The following is a 20738-nucleotide window of genomic DNA, read 5'->3' on the forward strand; positions in this document are numbered from 1 at the left end:
CTAGAAGCCATGAAATCCGAGATAGGATCCATGTATGAAAACGAAGTATGGACTTTGACTGACTTGCCCGTTGAACGGCGAGCCATAGAAAATAAATGGATCTTTAAGAAGAAGACAGAAGCGGATGGTAATGTGACCATCTATAAAGCTCGGCTTGTCGCTAAGGGTTATCGACAAGTTCAAGGGGTTGACTACGATGAGACTTTCTCACCAGTAGCGAAGCTGAAGTCCGTCCGAATCATGTTAGCGATTGCCGCATTCTATGATTATGAAATATGGCAAATGGACGTCAAAACGGCATTCCTTAATGGTTTCCTTAAGGAAGAATTGTATATGATGCAGCCGGAAGGTTTTGTCGATCCTAAGAATGCTGACAAAGTATGCAAGCTCCAACGCTCGATCTATGGGCTGGTGTAAGCATCTCGGAGTTGGAACATTCGCTTTGATGAGATGATCAAAGCGTTTGGGTTTACGCAGACTTATGGAGAAGCCTGCGTTTACAAGAAAGTGAGTGGGAGCTCTGTAGCATTTCTCATACTATATGTAGATGACATACTTTTGATGGGAAATGATATAGAACTCTTGGACAGCATTAAGGCCTTCTTGAATAAAAGTTTTTCAATGAAGGACCTTGGAGAAGCTGCTTATATATTAGGCATCAAAATCTATAGAGATAGATCGAGACGCCTCATAGGTCTTTCACAAAGCACATACCTTGATAAGATATTGAAGAAGTTCAATATGGATCAGTCTAAGAAGGGGTTCTTGCCTGTGTTGCAAGGTATGAAATTGAGCTCAGCTCAATGCCCGACCACGGCAGAAGAAATAGAAGAGATGAGCGTCATCCCCTATGCCTCAGCCATAGGTTCTATTATGTATGCCATGCTGTATACCAGACCTGATGTAAACCTTGCCGTGAGTTTGGTAGGAAGGTACCAAAGTAATCCCGGCAAGGAACACTGGACAGCGGTCAAGAATATCCTGAAGTACCTGAAAAGGACTAAGGAAATGTTTCTCGTTTATGGAGGTGACGAAGAGCTCGTCGTAAAGGGTTACGTCGACGCTAGCTTCGACACAGATCTGGATGACTCTAAGTCACAAACCGGATACGTGTATATTTTGAATGGTGGGGCAGTAAGCTGGTGCAGTTGCAAGCAAAGCGTCGTGGCGGGATCTACATGTGAAGCGGAGTACATGGCAGCCTCGTAGGCAGCACATGAAGCAATATGGGTGAAGGAGTTCATCACCGACCTAGGAGTCATACCCAATGCGTCGGGACCGATCAAGCTCTTCTGTGACAACACTGGAGCTATTGCTCTTGCCAAGGAGCCCAGGTTTCACAAGAAGACAAGGCACATCAAGCGTCGCTTCAACTCCATTCGTGAAAATGTTCAAGATGGAGACATAGAGATTTGTAAAGTGCATACGGACCTGAATATAGCAGATCCGTTGACTAAACCTCTCCCTAGAGCAAAACATGATCAACACCAGAATTCCATGGGTGTTCGATTCATCACAATGTAACTAGATTATTGACTCTAGTGCAAGTGGGAGACTGTTGGAAATATGCCCTAGAGGCAATAATAAAAGCATTATTATTATATTTCCTTGTTCATGATAATTGTCTTTATTCATGCTATAATTGTGTTATCCGGAAATCGTAATACATGTGTGAATAACAGACACCAACATGTCCCTAGTAAGCCTCTAGTTGACTAGCTCGTTGATCAACAGATAGTCATGGTTTCCTGACTATGGACATTGGATGTCATTGATAACGAGATCACATCATTAGGAGAATGATGTGATGGACAAGACCCAATCCTAAACATAGCACAAGATCGTATAGTTCGTTTGCTAGAGTTTTCCAATGTCAAAGTATCTTTTCCTTAGACCATGAGATCGTGTAACTCCCGGATACCGTAGGAGTGCTTTGGGTATGCCAAACATCACAACGTAACTGGGTGACTATAAAGGTAGACTACGGGTATCTCCGAAAGTGTCTGTTGGGTTGACATGGATCAAGACTGGGATTTGTCACTCCGTATGACGGAGAGGTATCACTGGGCCCACTCGGTAATGCATCATCATAATGAGCTCAAAGTGACCAAGTGTCTGGTCACGGGATCATGCATTACGGTACGAGTAAAGTGACTTGCCGGTGACGAGATTGAATGAGGTATTGGGATACCGACGATCGAATCTCGGGCAAGTAACATATCGATTGACAAAGGGAATTGCATACGGGGTTGATTGAATCCTCGACATCGTGGTTCATCCGATGATATCATCGTGGAGCATGTGGGAGCCAACATGGGTATCCAGATCCCGCTGTTGGTTATTGACCGGAGAGTCGTCTCGGTCATGTCTGCTTGTCTCCCGAACCCGTAGGGTCTACACACTTAAGGTTCGGTGACGCTAGGGTTGTGAAGATATGTATATGCAGAAACCCGAATGTTGTTCGGAGTCCCGGATGAGATCCCGGACGTCACGAGGAGTTCCGGAATGGTCCGGAGGTAAAGAATTATATATAGGAAGTGCTGTTTCGGGCATCGGGACAAGTTTCGGGGTTATCGGTATTGTACCGGGACCACCGGAAGGGTCCCGGGGGTCCACCGGGTGGGCCACCTATCCCGGAGGGCCCCATGGGCTGAAATAGGATGGAACCCAGCCCATAGTGGTCTGGGGCGCCAGCCCCTATAGGCCCATGCGCCTAGGGTTCCACCATGGAAGAGTCCATGTGGTGGAAGGCACCCCTAGGTGCCTTGGGGGGGAGGGAATCCTCCCCTTGGCCGCCGCCCCCCCCTAGTATATCTCATCTACTAGGGCCGGCGCCCCCCCATGGCACCCCTATATATAGTGGGGGGGAGAGGAGGGATTTGAGACCAGCCCCTGGCGCCTCCCTCTCTCCCCGTTACGTCTCTCTCTCGCAGTCTTGGCGAAGCCCTGCTTCTGTGATGCCCTGCATCCACCACCACGCCGTCGTGCTGCTGGATCTTCATCAACCTCTCCTTCCCCCTTGCTGGATCAAGAAGGAGGAGATGTCTCCCGTCCCGTACGTGTGTTGAACGCGGAGGTGCCGTCCGTTCGGCGCTGGTCATCGGTGATTTGGATCACGTCGAGTACGACTACATCATCACCGTTCTTTCGAACGCTTCCGTGCGCAATCTACAAAGGTATGTAGATGCATCTAATGACTCGTTGCTAGATGAACTCCTAGATGATCTTGGTGAAACGAGTAGGAAAATTTTTGTTTTCTGCAACGTTCCCCAACACTCACCCACTCGGGCTTCTTGCTTCTCCCGCTCGATGCACTCCTTGGCCGCTTTGTCTTCGGCCTCGGACAACGCCTTCTTCAGGGTGGCCACTTCGGTCGTGGCCCCTGGCAAATTCATGATGATCCTATTATTTTACAACCGAACTTCTTTTCAAAGCATAGACAAGGTATTGCTTACCTTTGCTCTCCTCGAGCTGCCTCTTGGTAAGGCCGAGCTCGTTCTCGGACCGCTCCAGGTCCTGCTTCGGTGCAGAGACCTCCGCAGTACGTGCGGCAGCGGCCAGCAGTGAAGCCTGCACATACACATAGACATATTCTGATTAGACTCATGAGTCATCATTTGATCCTCTATTCGTCCTTTCTTCTCGAACGCCGAACAGAGCATCAGGGGCTACTATCTATGCGGTAATATTTTCTTACATTTTGATTGCTTACCTCAAAGCCTGTTAGGAGGCTCGCGCAAGCTTCGGTCAGTCCGTTTTTGGCGGACTGAACTTTTTCGATCACCGCACTCATGATAGTGCGGTGCTCTTCGTCGATGGAGGCGCTGCGAAGCGCTTCCAGCAAGTTGTCCAGTGCCTCTGGATGGACAGAGGACACTGGCACGGGCGGCTGGCCCCCCTTAACGGGGGATCGCCTGCCGGAGTCCGGAACCATCGAAGATTTTGGCGCAGTGTTCGGCTGGGGGCCAGACTCGGAGCCCGTGGGAGTTTTGCTCCGTTTGTACCCAGGGTCCGGGAGGTCGCCTTGAGGCACCCCCAGGACCACCTCCCCTCGGCTCGGTGCCTTTCGAGACAACACCTCGACGTTGTCCGTAGGGTGAGGGGTGGAGGCGGTCGGAAGAGAACCACTGTTCATATCCGACGAGTCCAAGGAACCGCTCGACGAGGATACGTCGAGATGAGCTCGGGACGGACTGCACAATCATGTTCGGCATGAGGAGAAGCAGTGCAATAAAACATACCATGAATTACTATGGTGTCCGGATACTTACGACTTCGCCAGGGGCTTGACCCTGGGTAGCCACTCGTCGCCGCTGTAGGCGGCCGTTGTGGAGAAGTCCGGAGGGAGGGTCCTTCCCTTCTTGGACCCTTCGGCCTCCCCGGTTGGGTCGGCCTTCCTTTTCTTGTCTCCCCCGGCTGGGGGAGAGAACTTTCCTCCTCCTCCTCCTCGTTTTCGTGGGAGGAGTGCCCATCGGAGTCATCGGACAATGAGTCCGATACAACCTTGCGCCAGAGACCCTTTTGGGTCCCCATGGTCTTCTTCTTGGCCTTCTTCGCCGGCACCTCGTAAGGTGCCGGAGCCAGCATCTCCATTAGGAGAGCATCTGCGGGATTTTCAGGCAGGGGGGCTGGGCAATCGAGCTACTCCGCTGTATTTATCCAGTCCTGTTAATGGCATGGGAGCTTAGATCCCGCACATCGTTTAACTGGGGCAAATAAATACCCTGTGAGGTACAAAAACTTACCGGATTGGCATGGCGCTTTGCGCTGAGTCCACGGTCCTCAGTGAGGGAAGGAGGTACCTCGGCGCCCTTGAACAGCACCCTCCAGACGTCCTTATGCGTCGTGTCGTAGAGCTCTCGCAGCGTCTGGTACTGGGCCGGGTCGAACTCCCACAAATTGAATGCCCGTCGTTGACACGGGAGAATCCGGCGGAAGAGCATGACCTGGACCATGTTGACGAGCTTGATTTTCTTGCTCATCATGTTCCTGATGCAGGTCTGGAGTCCGGTCAGCTCTACCGAAGAACCCCAGGACAGGCCCTTCTCTTTCCAGGAAGTGAGCCGCGTGGGGATTCCGGATCGAAATTTGGGGGCCACCACCCAGTTGGTGTCGCGCGGCTCGGTGATGTAGAACCACCCCGATTGCCACCCCTTTATGGTCTCCACGTAGGAGCCTTCGAGCCAGCTGACGTTAGGCATTTTTCCCATCATGGCGCCTCTGCACTCTGCTTGCTGGCCGACCACCACCTTCGGTTTAACATTGAAGGTCCTCAGCCACAGGCCGAAGTGGGGCCTGATGCGGAGGAAGGCCTCGCACGCGGCCATAAACGCCGAGATGTTGAGGATGAAATTGGGGGCCAGATCATGAATATCCAACCCGTAGTAGAACATGAGCCCGCGGACAAACGGGTGAAGGGGAAATCCCAGTCCGAGGACGAAGTGGGTAATAAAAACTACTCTCTCATGGGGTTCGGGCGTAGGGATGAGCTGCCCTGCATCAGGCAGCCGGTGCGCGATATCCGCGGCCAGATATCCGGCTTCCCGTAACTTTGTGATGTTCTCCTCCGTGACGGAGGATACCATCCACTTGCCTCCCGCTCCGGACATGCTTGGACTGGTTTGAGAAGAAAGACGCGAACTTGGGCGCTGGAGCTCGAGTGTGCGAGAATGGGTAAGCAAGGAGGAAGAAGGCGTGGGTAAAAAAGGGTGAATCCTTCACTACAAGAAATATGTCAACTAGTGACCTTCTGTCAGTGACCCTAGAAGAATTGGTCATAGATCTATGACCATTTCAGACCAATTGGTCAAAAGCTGTTCGGGGGGCTCCAAACCCTAAACTATAACGACCATTTTGGTCAGAAAGGTCGTAATTTCCTTACACGAAATGGTCATAAAGCAGATAGCACTGGTCTGCTGCCTTATTTCTAGCTGATCATGACCAATATAGATGGTCATAACCTTGTAAATTGTGGTGGGTTGCTATGACTAGGCGCCACCTCATTAGTTTTGCCTATGTGTCATGTCCATGTGGCAGTTTTTGCCCTAGGTTGTGAAGCAACCTATATTTCTGTCATTCCCAAAATTCCCAAAAAAATCTCATAAATTCTTTGGGTCATATCTTCGTCAAATATGTAAAAAAAAACTTCCTTGCCTAGTTCAAAAATAATTCAAAAATATTCATTTTCCTATTCTGTTCAGAACCACAGTTTGTGAAGGAAGTACCACTTTGGCATGTCCAAATAGTATCCATTTTCTACAGTGCTTTCCTATGCCCAAATAACCATCCTCCACCAAATGCCAGCTCAATCCATTCATTATTTTGAGCCGAGCTTCAACATTCGTATTTATGTCTAGTGTGGTAATTTGCAAAGCAAGTACCACCTAGGCTCCTCCTTTTGAGCTGAAAATTTGTGAAGACGGTCTTCTTAGTAACTGATCATCCTCAACCAAAACTCACGCCCATTAGCCATGTTCATTTCCCGTACCGCTAATCAAACACTTGGCTGCTAATTCATGTTTGAGCATCGATCAGTCTCCTCGTGAGAATCTTATGTTGTAATTTTCTTCCTAGCACCTACCTGGGGAGTGCCCAACCCACTAGACATTCCTAGGCTGCCCAGAACACATGGAAACGCCACGGTCACGCGGTGACCACGCGGCGGGCATGCGAGTTTACGCGCTCTAGAGTTGGGGGCCTCGGCCACCGCCCAAACCTCGACGTATCGCCACCAAACCATGTATTTATGATTAAATAGGTACTTATGTAACTATAAATGATTTTTGGAAAAAATAAATAGTAAACTATGAGGCAGTTGCAGTTCAAATTTGACCCGCTTCCTACTGAATCGGCGGGAATTTGTCTTTTTCACCAGAGGTGGATCAAAACTTTTGACGCCGAACCATTTTTTCAATTGTGCATTAAATATGGCCTAGTATTTTAGAAAATTGATTTGGTCCAATTTTGCAACAAATATATGGTAGGTCCTTCACAAAAAAACTCATCTCGGGCACTCGGAAAATGGAAAATGTATTTTCCGTGCAAAGAAAATGAAAACTCCCTTAGGCAACATTGTTTAGAATTCCAAGATGCACCCTTGTGCACAATATGAGATCATCTGAACAAACTATGCCATGAATGTGGCCATAAGATTGATCATTTGGCTTGAAAGCCCTGAATCTTCATGCATGATAGCTCATTTCTGATAACACTTTTTAAAAATAATTGTCATATTACAAGTTTATTATTTTTCCTGGAAACTTGGTCACATATAATGACACAATGCGAAGGTTTTCCAATTTTTTGATTTTTTTTGAATTTTTTATGCCCGTTTCAAAATGCGATCAAAACGGCGGGCTTGACCGTTCCTAGCTAGTGGTTGAATCTTGGAAAACTTTTGATGTTTCTTTGATTAAATAGATACTTTTCTACCTAGAAATGATTTTTGGAAAAATAAAGAGCAAACTATGAGGCTGCCACAGTTCAAATTTGACCCGCTTCCAACTAAATCAGCAGAAATTTGTCTTTATCACCAGAGGTGGATAAAAACTTTTGAAACCCAACCATTTGGTCAATTATGCATTAAATATGGCCTAGTATTTTAGAAAATTTATTTGGTCCAATTTTGCAATAAATATATTGTAGGTCCTTCACAAAATAAACTCATTTCGGGCACTTGAAAAATGGAAAATTGATTTTTCGTCCAAAGAAAATGAAAACTCCCTTAGGAAACATTGTTTGCCATTCCAATATGCACCCTTGTGAACAATATGAGATCATTTGAACAAACTATGCCATGAATGTGGCCATAAGATTGATCATTTGGCTTGAAAGCCATGAATCTTCAGAGATGATAGCTCATTTATGAGAACACTTTTTTAAAATAATTGTTGTATTACAAGTTTGTTATTTTTCCTGGGAACTTGGTCACATATAATGACACAATGCGAAGGTTTCCCAATTTTTTGATTTTTTGAATTTTTTATGCCTGTTTGAAAATGCGGTCAAAACGGCGGGAATGACCGTTCCTAGCTAGTGATTGAATCTTGGAATTTTTTTGGTGTTTCTCTGATTAAATAGATACTTATGTACCTAGAAATGATTTTTGGAAAAAATAAATAGCAAACTATGAGCCAGCTGCAGTTCAAATTTGACCCGCTTCCAACTGAATCATTAGAAATTTGTCTTTTTCACGAGAGGTGGGTAAAAACTTTTTACACCCAATCATTTGGTCAATTGTGCATTAAATATGGCCTGGTATTTTAGAAAATTGATTTGGTACAATTTTGCAACAATTATTTGGTAGGTCCTTCACAAAAAAGCTCGTTTTGGGCGCTCGAAAAATGGAAAATGTTTTTTTCGTCCAAAGAAAATGAAAAATTCCTTAGGAAACATTGTTTGACATTCCAACATGCACCCTTGTGCACAATATGAGATCATTTGAACAAACTATGCTATGAATGTGGCCTTAAGATTGATCATTTAACTTGAAAGCCATTGATCTTCACACATGATAGCTCGCTTCTGAGAACACTTTTCAAAAATAATTATCGTATTATAAGTTTATTATTTTTCCTGGTAACTTTGCCACATATAATGACACTATGCGAAGGTTTTCTAATTTTTTTAATTTTTTTTGAATTTTTCATGCCCGTTTCAAAATGTGGTCAAAATGGCGGGCATGACCGTTTCTAGCTAGTGGTTGAATCTTAGAAAAAATTTGGTGTTTCTATGATTAAACAGATACTTATGTACCTAGAAATGATTTTTGGAAAAAATAAATAGCAAACTATAAGGTAGCTGCAGTTCAAATTTGACCCACTTCCAGCTGAATCGGCGAAAAATTGTCTTTTTCACGAGAGGTGGATGAAAAATTTTGACACCCAACTATTTGGTGAATTGTACATTAAATATGACCTAGTATTTCAGAAAATTGTTTTGGTCCAATTTTGCGACAATTATTTGGTAGGCCCTTCAGAAAAAACTCATTTTGGGCACTCAAAAAAGGAAAAATAATTTTTTTTGTGCAATGCAAATGAAGACCACAAAATCATCATTGTTTGAAATCCTAAGATACACATATGTGCAGAATATTGGGTCATTTAAACATACAACATGAGGCTAATATGTTGAGTGTTTACCCGAAATAAGAGGGTAAAAAATATAAAAGAGACAAAAGAAAGAAACACAATTACATAAGCTGGATTTTGATTGGTGGAACCATGTATGACACGGATCGATGACATGGCAGACATCCTACCATCCATTGCTAGCAATCCCACGTCCATCCATCCATCCATCTGAAGAAAGGGAAAAAAAAACCTACCGCACCCACTCCTCGTCCCCGCGAACCCTACCCAGCCACTCGTCGCTTCCCATCCCCTCCCCGCCGCCACCACCGACCTCGCCTGTCACCGCCGTGCCCCAACCTCCCCTCCCCTTCCTTCCCTCCCTCCCTACATCGTCCGCCTCCATCTCCGTGTCTGGCCGCACACAAACTCCCTCATCCTTCCCAAATCAACCGTCGTTCCCCCAACCAAATCGGCCGCCGCCGCCCCCGACCCCAAATCTCCCGCCGCTGGCGGTCTCCGTCCCTCTCTTTCTCACCCAAGGCTGCAGATCGAGCCTCCTTGTGGCCAGATTCGCCAGCCTTGGGGAGACGGAGAGTGGGACGGGAGGGACGCCACCACCGCGCCGTCGTCGGTCTCCCTCCGTCCGTCCGTGCGGGTGGTTGGTTGGGGCCAGCACCAGCACCTCCGCCATGGAGACAGAGATAGAGCCCTTCTTCCCAACCACCATGCAGCACAGCGGCAGATGACCCCTCCCCGGTGGCTGGCTAGGGTTTCGGTCGCCTCGCACACCGGGGCCGCTCCGACGAGTCTGCAACATCTCCGACGACGCCCATGGTACTCACGCCCTCCTCCCTGTCCTGCTCATCTTCTTCTCCCCTCCCCTCCCCTACCCTCCCCTTCCCTCATCTTATTCTTCTGGATTTGTCCATCTAATTCCTGCGCTTGGTTTGTGCAGCAGGCCATCACCATGGAAGCTGCTACCTGCGGCTGTGACCTGTGATTGATGGAGGAAGAGCACCATGGCGGGTGTGAGTGCAGGTGCAGCCCATCGCCATGGAAGCAAGGCCCGCACTCTCTTCATGTTTCTTCATCTACAGCTCGGAGACGATGATCACCCCTGGCTCAGCGACCGTAGCCAGGAACCATTCCAGACGCAGCTCTCTTGAGATGGATGAGTTCTTCGCCGCCGTCGCCGAGCAGCAGCAACACCGGAGCTTCAGGGAGAAGTAAGAAGAACTCTGCTTCCTTCTCTTCTTCACCTGAACTATAAGAATGTTTTTAAAACTATATTAGCTTGAAAAATGATCTTATATTATTTACATGGGTCAATCTCGACCATCATGATGCCTAAGCTAATAAGGTTGGTTGTGTGCTCTCCTTGCAGCAGCCTGAGGGTTTCTTGTCATCGTAGGAGACTGTATGTCCGTGCGTGCAACAGCGAGGTTGATCCGGACGGCTCGGCAGCGTCACTGGCGGTGAGAACCCCCCTCCCTCCGCGGTTATGGATGAACTGGTTCGCGTGTTACCTGCTGCCTTTTGTGCTCGTGTTGCGGTGGTTAGGTTAATGAAAATTGAACTAGTTAACTATGGTAAGCGATTCTACAATTGTTTGTGGATCTGGCAGCAAACAGTATGAACCTAGTTTAGCTGCTTCAGATAACTACTACTCTAGTTAATAATAAATACTAGGACTTTAAATCTGAAATAAAAATTACCAATATACGTATAACTTAATAACATAGAGATGTATAACATCATCCATGTGTCAACTCACTGGTCACAAGAGGCAGCAGTGTACAAACAATACCTTGCAAAGCAGACCCTGGATGATGTACACTTTTCAATGTGGCTGCCGTTATCAACCTTATTATACGCTTGTGAACTTTATTAGAATGAGGTGTGGTTTTCCAGCACCAGCAGTTCCTTTTATGCACCGGTTCAGATCACCTGTTGGATACGCTTGTGCAATCCTATTACAGTTCAAATAGAAACGCTAAACATATCATAAATGATGCACCTTTTGCATTCTTTCAGTCTTGTATTTTTAGGAAGCATTTTAAAACGACAGATCATGCAGCCCCCACATAATGTTGTCTAGCAGATTGCTTTGTTAATATATTGTTCTTCCTTGCGTAATGTTCTTGTTGCCGATAATAGGGCCTGTAGATAGCAAGTTATTTTCCTAGTGGTTACTTATGCTTATTGTGTATCACATTGAAAGAGAAAATGCACAATGAGCTTGTTTGATCTTTTCTATGCTTATGTATACTTGATCAGGACAGTCCTATTTTCTGTGATCTTTCCTATCATTTGCTAGTGTGATGCTTGAAGATGAAATTTTTTAAAACCCAAACTGGTGTGTGCTTTCATGCATCTCCAGATTATTGGTTTAGTGTACCATAGATATGTGTGATCATTTTGTTTAACTATCTTCCTTGTGTACATGTTAATTATTATTACCTTCAAAATCTGATCGATGCCTTCTTGCAATAACAATAAGCATGAGAATTTTTTTGGTAGTTTCTATGCCACTTTTCTACTCTGATATTTTCTTGTGTGCTATACCAGAATTTATAATTTCCTGAGCAATGCACATGGACGATATCTGGAGCGGTCAAGAGGATGAGCTGATTTTTGAAAAAAAGTTTGAAGAGGTATCTACTGCCCTTTTGTTTTGGTGCTCATTCTTCTTAAACTGCTGATGCTTGAGGTGGTATTAGTGTTGTTGAACTGATAGCCTTGCTATGAGCTGTTGATGTGAACCTGCAATGCAGGATGTACTGCAGGTGCATGTCCTTGTGGTACTATGAGATTTATTGGTTGTTTGGAGATGTACTGATATTGTGCCATGTATTTTATTATCTATATGATTACACATCAGTTTTACTATCAAAATATGAACTGTAGCAGTCACTATATTGGGTCGCTCTTCGGGTCACTTCTGGATGGTCTTGGTTAGAGTCTCGTTTAGATTATGGGTTGGCAAACATGAATAGTTTTACTTATTCTGTCTTCTATGAAAAGCACCTATCGTATGTCTCAGAGACAAACTTGTAAATCATGCTTTCGATAACATCATGCTCTGACACCTTGCTCTTTCCGAGCTTTTCCTGAGATGTGTACGTATGTGTCCTGCATAATAAGTTCTTGTTCATGTTTGGTTTTCTCTAAACTTTGTTTGTATGATTGAGGGCAAATTTACTTGGTTCTTTTCTCTAAACTGTGCTTGGAAAATTCGTTTTTATGATCTAAAATTGCCTTCCTGTGATGATGCAGGTGCCCAGTTTGTGCTCGCTACCGAAGGAGCTCCATGTTGAAGAAGATTGAAGACACTTGTAGAGCTACAGGGTTAACACCAGGGTACCGTATCACGTGTAGAGCTTGTATATGTTAGAGCTTATTATGTGTAGAGCTTGTAAAGTATATGTTATTTGTACAATAGGAGCTCTGTACTGAATCTGGCTGATAATATTTGGAGTATTATGTGTGTGTTTTGTTTGTGCCAATTTAAATACTAGTTATTTATTTACTGTTAAATTGAAATATGAAGAATATGAACTTGCTAGCTGGGACCCACATACCTGAACCTGACATCTGGGACCCATTTGACTAGTGGACCTTTTTTATATTACAAAAAAACTAAAACTTTCTAGTGGAAAAGGCCACGGCCCAAAAATGAGAAGGCTTAATTGTTGGGCTTGGCCCATCTACCTAGCCAAAATTAATATGAGAAAAAACACTAATATACTGAATTAATGGGCTAGGCCCATGTAGAATACCGAATTGGACCGGGCTGAATCTTGTGCCACATCAGCTTGCCACGCTGGATGCCTACGTGGCCTGGGGAGCTTGCTAGTGACCAAAACAAAACAATAGGCATATTTTGGTCGTAAACGTCTACGACCTTCTCACAGAGAAGGTCGTTAATTTCAGTTTACGACCGCCAGCTTTTGACCTTCTGTTTTTGGTCACAAAAAGGTCGCAAATGAAAAACAATGACCTTTCAGTGACCAATAGTCAAGGTCACAAGTTGACATATTTCTTGTAGTGCTTGTCCCTTTATAGGGGCGGAAGAGGCGATGCGCCTCCCCACTTGCCTGGTAAAATCGCTTATTCCCCAAATGCCATAATTGATGGCACGGTTGGGTTACCCACGTCCGTATTGATGAGAATCCCGTAATAAGGGGGACACGATCTCTGCTTTGACAAGACGTGTCAACAAAACCGCCTCGCGATATGTGCGGTGCTGGTTGAGAAAAACGGTTCGAATAATGACCGGGCCATGACATGATGTCGTGCTGTCAAAACGTGTCAGCGGATTAGATTTGTGGAAATATTATTCTCTCTACGGTGGTGTGTGAAACTTGTTTTGCAGAGCCGGACACTATCCTTGGGTTCAAAATCTTCTATGGAGTATTCGGAGGAGGAACCCGACTTGCAGTGCCGAAGACAAATCTGCGCGCCGGACTCATCGTCATTGAAGCCTAGTTCAGGGGCTACTGAGGGAGTCCTGGATTAGGGGGTCTCCGGATAGCCGGATTATATCCTTTGGCCGGACTATTGGACTATGAAGATACAAGATTGAAGACTTCGTTCCATGTCCAGATGGGACTCTCCTTGGCGTGGAAGGCAAGCTAGGCAATACGGATATGTAGATCTCCTCCCTTGTAACCGACTCTGTGTAACCCTAGCCCCCTCCGGTGTCTATATAAACTGGAGGGTTTAGTCCGTAGGACAACATACAATCATACCATAGGCTAGTTTCTAGGGTTTAGCCTCTATGATCTCGTGGTAGATCAACTCTTGTAATACTCATATCATCAAGAACAATCAAGCAGGACGTAGGGTATTACCTCCATCAAGAGGGCCCGAACCTGGGTAAACATCGTGTCCCCTTCCTCCTGTTACCATCCGCCTTAGACGCACAGTTCGGGACCCCCTACCCGAGATCCGCCGGTTTTGACACTGACACTATTCCTTAGAATAACACCTTAAGATGCAAATCAACCAAATCCCTAATGTCACCTAGATATTCCAATGTCACCGCTAATATCTGTGGGTTTGGTCATACGATAAGCATCACACAATTTCACATTCATTTATTTGATTCCCAAGGAGTGCCCCAAAATATCTATCGGAGAGTCAAGATGAGCACGTGTACCAACCCCTATGCATAGGTCCTAAAGTCACGGAACCCGCAAGTTGATCACAATAATATACATCAAGTAACTCAATTAGATATCCCAATGTCACTATAGATATCCTCATGCAAAATACATACTAAGTGCTCTCAAATCCTTAAAGACTCAATCCGATAAGAAAACGTCAAAGGGAAAACTCAATTCATCAAGAATATAGAGAGGGGGAAAACTCCATATGATTCATCTATGTCAACAAAGCCCGCGTTACATCAAGATCGTTCCATCGCAAGAACACGAGAGAGAGAGAGAGAGAGAGAGAGAGAACACATAGCTACTGCTACATACCCTCATCCCCGAGGGAGGACTACTCCCTCCTCATCATGGTGGCCGCCGGGATGATGAAGATGGCCACCGATGATGATCCCCCCCCCTTCGGCGGAGTGCCGGAGAAGGGCTCTAGATTGGATCTCGTGGTTCTGGAACTAGCGGCGGCTGGAACAAAATTTCGTCGACTCCCCTAGGGGTTCTGGAATATTTGGGCATTTATAGAGTGAAGAGGCGGTGCGGGAGGCCACCGAGGTGGGCACCACCCACCTGGGCGTGCATGGGCCCCCAGGCACGCCCTGGTGGGTTGTGTCCCCCTCGGGGCACCCCCAGGTGCTTCTCTGGCCTACTAGATGTCTTCTAGTCCAAAAAAATCTCTAAAAAGTTTTGCTGCATTTAGTCCCCAAAAATGATATAAAGTTGCTATAAAATGATTGTAAAACATCCAAGAATGATAATATAACAGCATGGAACAATCAAAAATTATAGATACGTTGGAGACGTATCAGAACCCGACCTCGTAGGTTCCTTAACTCTTAAGTACATGACCCCTTAGGTTCTCGTCCACTTGATCACAAGTCGGATCACGTCTGACTCGACCAGTCGGTAGCAGCTTCTAGCAAATTGTGCCAACTCCAAGTGTCCGAGGAAGCTGGTTCAGTGAACTTGTACAACGTATTAGCTTCCATTCCTTTTGCCTCATGATATATGTTTCCAGGCTCAAGGCGAGTCGGTCATCCTTCTTATAGCCTAACCTCTTTCTCGTTCCAGTGATGTCGACCTCAAAACCAGATTATCTCATAATCCTCATCATATGGCCATGCTTATCCAGTTCTGATCACACGAGGGGCTAAAAGTATGTCTCTCCAGATCAGAGGGGCAAATCCGATCTTGCTCAACCATGTCTCATGGCATGAATCTAGACAAGATTGGAACCAGCCTTTATAACTACCAAGTTACGAAGTAGCATTCATTTGGCCAAAAGCTGGTCGATCACCATCCCGAGTCCATGCACCGACCTCCGCTCTAGGGCATAGAATGCATGTCATACAAGAGACTAACTGATGACCAAAAATCTTTTGTGTCTCTGTTTGGGTCTGTCACCTTGTCTAGACTTGGATCCGACCAGATCTTTCCTAGTTCGTATTAGCCGGCTAGCATCCAATGACACATGGACAGTGAGACTGGGCCATCCACTATGTCATACTAGTCTATTCGACTGTGAGCTCACAGAACCCTTTCGTCTAGGGACCATTTAGAACAGTCGTCATACAATGCAGTCTCAGAAACAAGTCATGTACTTGTTGATATACATCATTACTAATGTCCAAGAACTATCTTAATCCATAATGGCATGGGAGATATCATCATACATGATTGCCTCTAGGACATATCTCAATAGTAACATCCAAAAATATTAAAATAAAAATATTTTGTAAAATATAATGTTGATTTACCATGTTTGTGATTGGATTTTATATCTGGATTTTTTTGTGAATTTTGATTAAAAATCATAACCTTGTTTAAATTAATCTGAAGCCATGTTGTCTCAAATAATTTTTCTTATAGTTCAACAACAATTAAAAATATTTTTCAGCCCTATTTTGAGTATCGAAATAAGTGGAATGCAATTAATTTATAAAATAAAATAAAAATACATGATATTTTTACATTGACTACTATGTATTTACTATATTTTAGGGAATTTAATAATTCCTAAAACTATTTTAGGATTTTTTTTAAAAGGCTCCTTTGAATTGTTTTCAAATATTTTTAAAACTAAAGTCATGAGGAAACAATTTTAGTATGCCCAATTATTTTACATATAATTTTCTTCAATTTTCTAGAAGTTATTTGGCAGCTATAGCCAAAATGATTTTACACATGTTTGCAAGGAAGGTCTTTAGAATTTTTTTCCTATTAAACTCCAAAATTGTGCCCCTATATTCTAGACATTGGATCAATATACAATGGCATACCTACCAACCTCTAGCCACTTTAAAACCGGCCTAAAATGTATGCTTTAATCCTGAGTGTGTGATCTTCATCTGAGGCCGAGTGCATGGGCTACATCACCACTCATTTGTCGAAGGATGTTTTTCTTTCTGTGCCACTCGGTTCAGCTCTGACGCCCTGGATAGGTGACATCGCTTCCTAGGCCATTATCTATCTTTATTCCCCACTTAAGCCGCTCCATCACCAATCAAGTTGGGAGTACCGCATCGTCCTCCAACTTCTTCCCTTATTTACGACCAAGTCTGGGTACATCCCACATGCCCCAGCACCACATTCGCATCCCCCTTTCCTTCCTTCATTGCACCCATGTCACTATCTCCGATGTGCTATGTGGTAAGATCCAGCCATGATCCCTACCAGTGATGCATGTCCCCAATTCTTACAATAGACAGTTTTGGACCCCGACAATGTGATGTTCCTCTATGCCACGATATTAGCTCGGGGCCAACAATACGCATCAACAAACATGATGCAACCTTTTCAAGGCGCTTAAACTTTTACTATGAAAACAATGCACTAAACAACGGGTCAATATCATTCTAATTTATCCAAAAACTTTGCAAACTAATACAAAGTTAAGCTTTTTTAAATGAATCAACGCAAATCATGGACAATGGACCATCATTATAGTACTAATTATTGATTTACAAGATCAAACAGCAGAGCTCACCATGTTCATCGTTGCTGATGCCAGGATATTGTGGTAGCCATTTCTTGTGACCCGTTGTCATGGTCTCTGGAAAATTTAAAGTTTAACATAAATCTTATTCGCTTTAATTTTTATGTAAAATCTAGATGTGGTAAAAGAATAGAATGGGTCGTGTTATGACCTCATAAGATTGTTTTTAAGTTCTAGACGGTTCCACAAAACTTGGGATGTAAATTGCTTTGTAATGGACGAATCACAAAGGATACATCATACCATTCAACACAAACTATGAAGTGTGTACTCCGCAAAAAAGTCTTCACCATTTCACTTATAGTTTGGACTACAACATTCTTTAACACTACTGTGCACAACTATATACCTTCCAAATATTTAACCTAAGTACTATAAAACATTTCTTATGGAACGTACTGGAATGCATTGTTCATGTCAAAGTTAACCAATTTTCTGAAATCATTTCTTATTATTTATGCATTAAATCAATTTGAGGATATTAAACAGATATAATTCAAAAACAAAACATTCACATTCACTTGTTAGTTTTTCTATAAAATTTAAATGTGGTACAAATATATTAAAATTGGCATGGCATCATATAATGGCGTCATAAAACCACCTTTAAAATATATTAAAATTGGCATGGCACCATATCACTAAACTTGGATTGTATACATATTTGTAATTTCACACAATATTCTTTAATTTGGAATCTTGAATTACAATTATTTATTAAGAACAAATTAAATCTTACTATTAACCTGCATGGAAATGCCATGAATAGATACTTGGGAAATTATGAATATTTCCATATATTATTCGTATATTTGGTGGTTCATATGAATTAAAGAATTGTAATACTAACTTGGCTACTTCAATATATATTTTTCTGAAGAAAAAAAAAGAAATATGCAAAGAACAAAACTAGATAGTAGTTTGGGCTGGCCTCAGTTGTCTTATTGGGCCATGACCCTGTCGTCGAAAATAGAAGAGAAAAAAAGGGAGGAAGAAGGGAAAGTAAACATGGGTTTGGCCCATTTGGTGGTAAAGGGAAATGAAAGAAAAAGGAAAAGGAGAGAGAAGAGATGTGTTTTGGCCCATTAGATTTTCCTTCCTTTATGTTCCATCTTGTTATGTATTTTTCTATTTCTGAAATAACAAGATAAGGTACCTTGTATAGGACCTTACAAAAATATTTGTTTGCGGTATTCCAAATGTTTTGTACATGGAACATACTATTGTAGTGTTCATATCAAAGGTAGCATTTTTTAAAATCATTAGCTATTATTGAGGTCTTAAATGAGTGTCGACTTAATTACTAGATATTATTCAAATTTGAACTACATGTACCTCTCTCTATAGAAAAAAGTACGTGTATCTCAAATAGGATCTGTAAATTCAAAATAAATTCATATTTTAAGTAATTATGCATCTTCTTTATATCTGATGTTTTTGGTGGTAACCCTCCTTTGGTCATGAAAAAGCACCACGCAATTGGGCATGGTAAGCTTTCTTTTGATCGAGATGAAAAGTTTAGTGCCACCGCGGGATTTAGGCCAAAATCATCATAGTAAATTTGTCATAGACCACTAGATTATTGTAGTCGTGGTGTGTTGTGGTTGTGGGTAACCTTACATGATTCTTTAGTGGGCCTGGCTTGTTGGTTCATGCATGCAACCAATCATGCCTTATGTGATCCATTCAGAAAAGATCGATCATGATTACTTAATCGGGTAAGCATTGAACAAAATTTGGAGGAAAAAAAACATCCGTAGAGCAACAAGAATGAAAAATCTTGAGAAAACATAAATATCTGTATCAAAATAAATAAATAAAGTCCCAATGGAATCAATAGGTCGTGTATATATGCCGTGGTAGATAGATCGGCCGGCCAACCATTACCGCTTGGTGCGTGCCACGACCACGATCAGACTGCAGCTGGATATGCATGGGTCGATCAGTACTGCGGCAGGCTGCACTCGGGGCCGGGCTTCTTGTTGTCCCGGTAGTCGACGCAGTAGTCGTAGATCTTGTGAGACTTCTGCACCTCCTGCATCTTGGCCCGCTGCTGGTCGGTGAGGCCAGCACAGTTCTGCTGCCGCCCGCCGTGGCTGAACGCCCTGGCGCAGCCGTAGACGCAGGAGTCGGCTCCGTCGCAGGGGCAGACGTCGAGGACCATGTCGCGGTAGCCGGCGACGAAGGGTGCCTTGGACCAGTCGGCCTTGACGCGGCCGCCCTGCGTGGCCCAGTCCTCCGCCGACCAGATGCTGGAGTAGCCGAACATGGGACGCTTGATCGGGTACGCAATGCCCTTGTCCCGGTAGTTGCGGAACACCCGGATGGGGACGTCGTCGACGTACCAGACGATCATGCAGGGCGTCCAGGAGATGGTGTAGGCATGGAAGTCGGCGGTGGGGTCGAACCAGGGCACGAACTGCATCTCCTTCTTGCCCATGCCGTCGGCGAACACGTTGGTGTGCAGCGTGTAGGGCTGCCCGGTCTCGTTCCCCAGGAACTCGAAGTCGATCTCGTCATGGTCGGCCCCCACGGACGATGTCTGGTGATTTACAATCAATGAAATGGTGCACATACGGTCAGTATTGCAGTACAAGCTCATTGGTAATAACTAATAAGTATACTATAGGAATAGGATACGTACGTAGTATGTGGTGACGGTGCCGGCGGAGTTCCCCGGGACGAGCTTGATGAGGGTGGAGACGCTGCCGTAGATGAACTGCTTCTTCGTCTGCAGCAAGCAGCCGGAGGAGTTGCTCTTTAGGGACATGGTCAGGCCGTGGCCGTCATCGGAGAAGGCCGCGTTCTCGGGGTTCCACTTGATGTCACAGTTGTCACGGAAACTGGCACTCGCGAGGCCGATGACCGTCGCCGCCATCGCCACCAGGAGGAGGGCCCTCCTTGAGCTCTCCATCTTCTCCTACTTCGTAGTTGGCACTAGCTTAGCTTTTGGTGGTGTAGGAAGTGTATGTCAAGAAGACTTGATGAAAATGCAGAGGTGCACAAGGGCTTTATATAATCCTCTCTGCGTTGCGGATCTGTGCTCATTATTTTCAGTCAAATGCAAAAGTGTCTGCTGCGCACGTAGTGTAGTATGTAAGCTGGGTTAGTTTGCGCCATGCATGTCTTATTATTCTCTCTTCAGGTTGCAGCTACCTAGTGCTTGTTGTCAGGTTGTTCAATTATCATACTAATTGATCCTATCTGTCAGCATCTGGATTTGACGACATAGTTAGTTGTCAGCACAACGGTGTACCGTACTTCCGCTTGGTTGTGTTGGAAAACGGCTAACACCTACTCGGCCCGCACCGTGCCGCACGCTCTCCACGCGGTGATCGTGGCCTCTCCCCGCGCCCCGCGTAACTAGCGCACGTCTCTCCGAAAGACTAGCTCCTTTCTGTTGTAACCAACCCAGCACCTGCGCGTGCTCTCCTGTGTATATAAGGCTATGCCTTCCTTTGTAATACAACACACAGATTCTCATCCTTCTTCTTGGTATCAGAGCGA

At 44.6% G+C, this 20738-nt stretch overlaps 1 protein-coding gene across 1 annotated transcript; it reads right to left on the bottom strand.

The window, feature by feature from the left end:
* Nucleotides 1-18981: 18981 nt before the first annotated feature.
* Nucleotides 18982-20197, bottom strand: LOC125534242 (putative xyloglucan endotransglucosylase/hydrolase protein 12). Its single transcript, XM_048697512.2, has 2 exons — nucleotides 19876-20197; nucleotides 18982-19773 (listed from the first exon to the last, which is right to left on the bottom strand). The coding sequence occupies exons 1-2, from the start codon at nucleotides 20143-20145 to the stop codon at nucleotides 19174-19176; spliced, it is 870 nt and encodes a 289-aa protein (XP_048553469.2). The 5' UTR covers nucleotides 20146-20197; the 3' UTR covers nucleotides 18982-19173.
* Nucleotides 20198-20738: the final 541 nt, after the last annotated feature.

The sequence above is a fragment of the Triticum urartu genome, chromosome 2A (assembly GCF_056163025.1).
Source record: "Triticum urartu cultivar PI428250 chromosome 2A, HENAU_Tu73, whole genome shotgun sequence".
Lineage (NCBI taxonomy): Eukaryota > Viridiplantae > Streptophyta > Magnoliopsida > Poales > Poaceae > Triticum > Triticum urartu.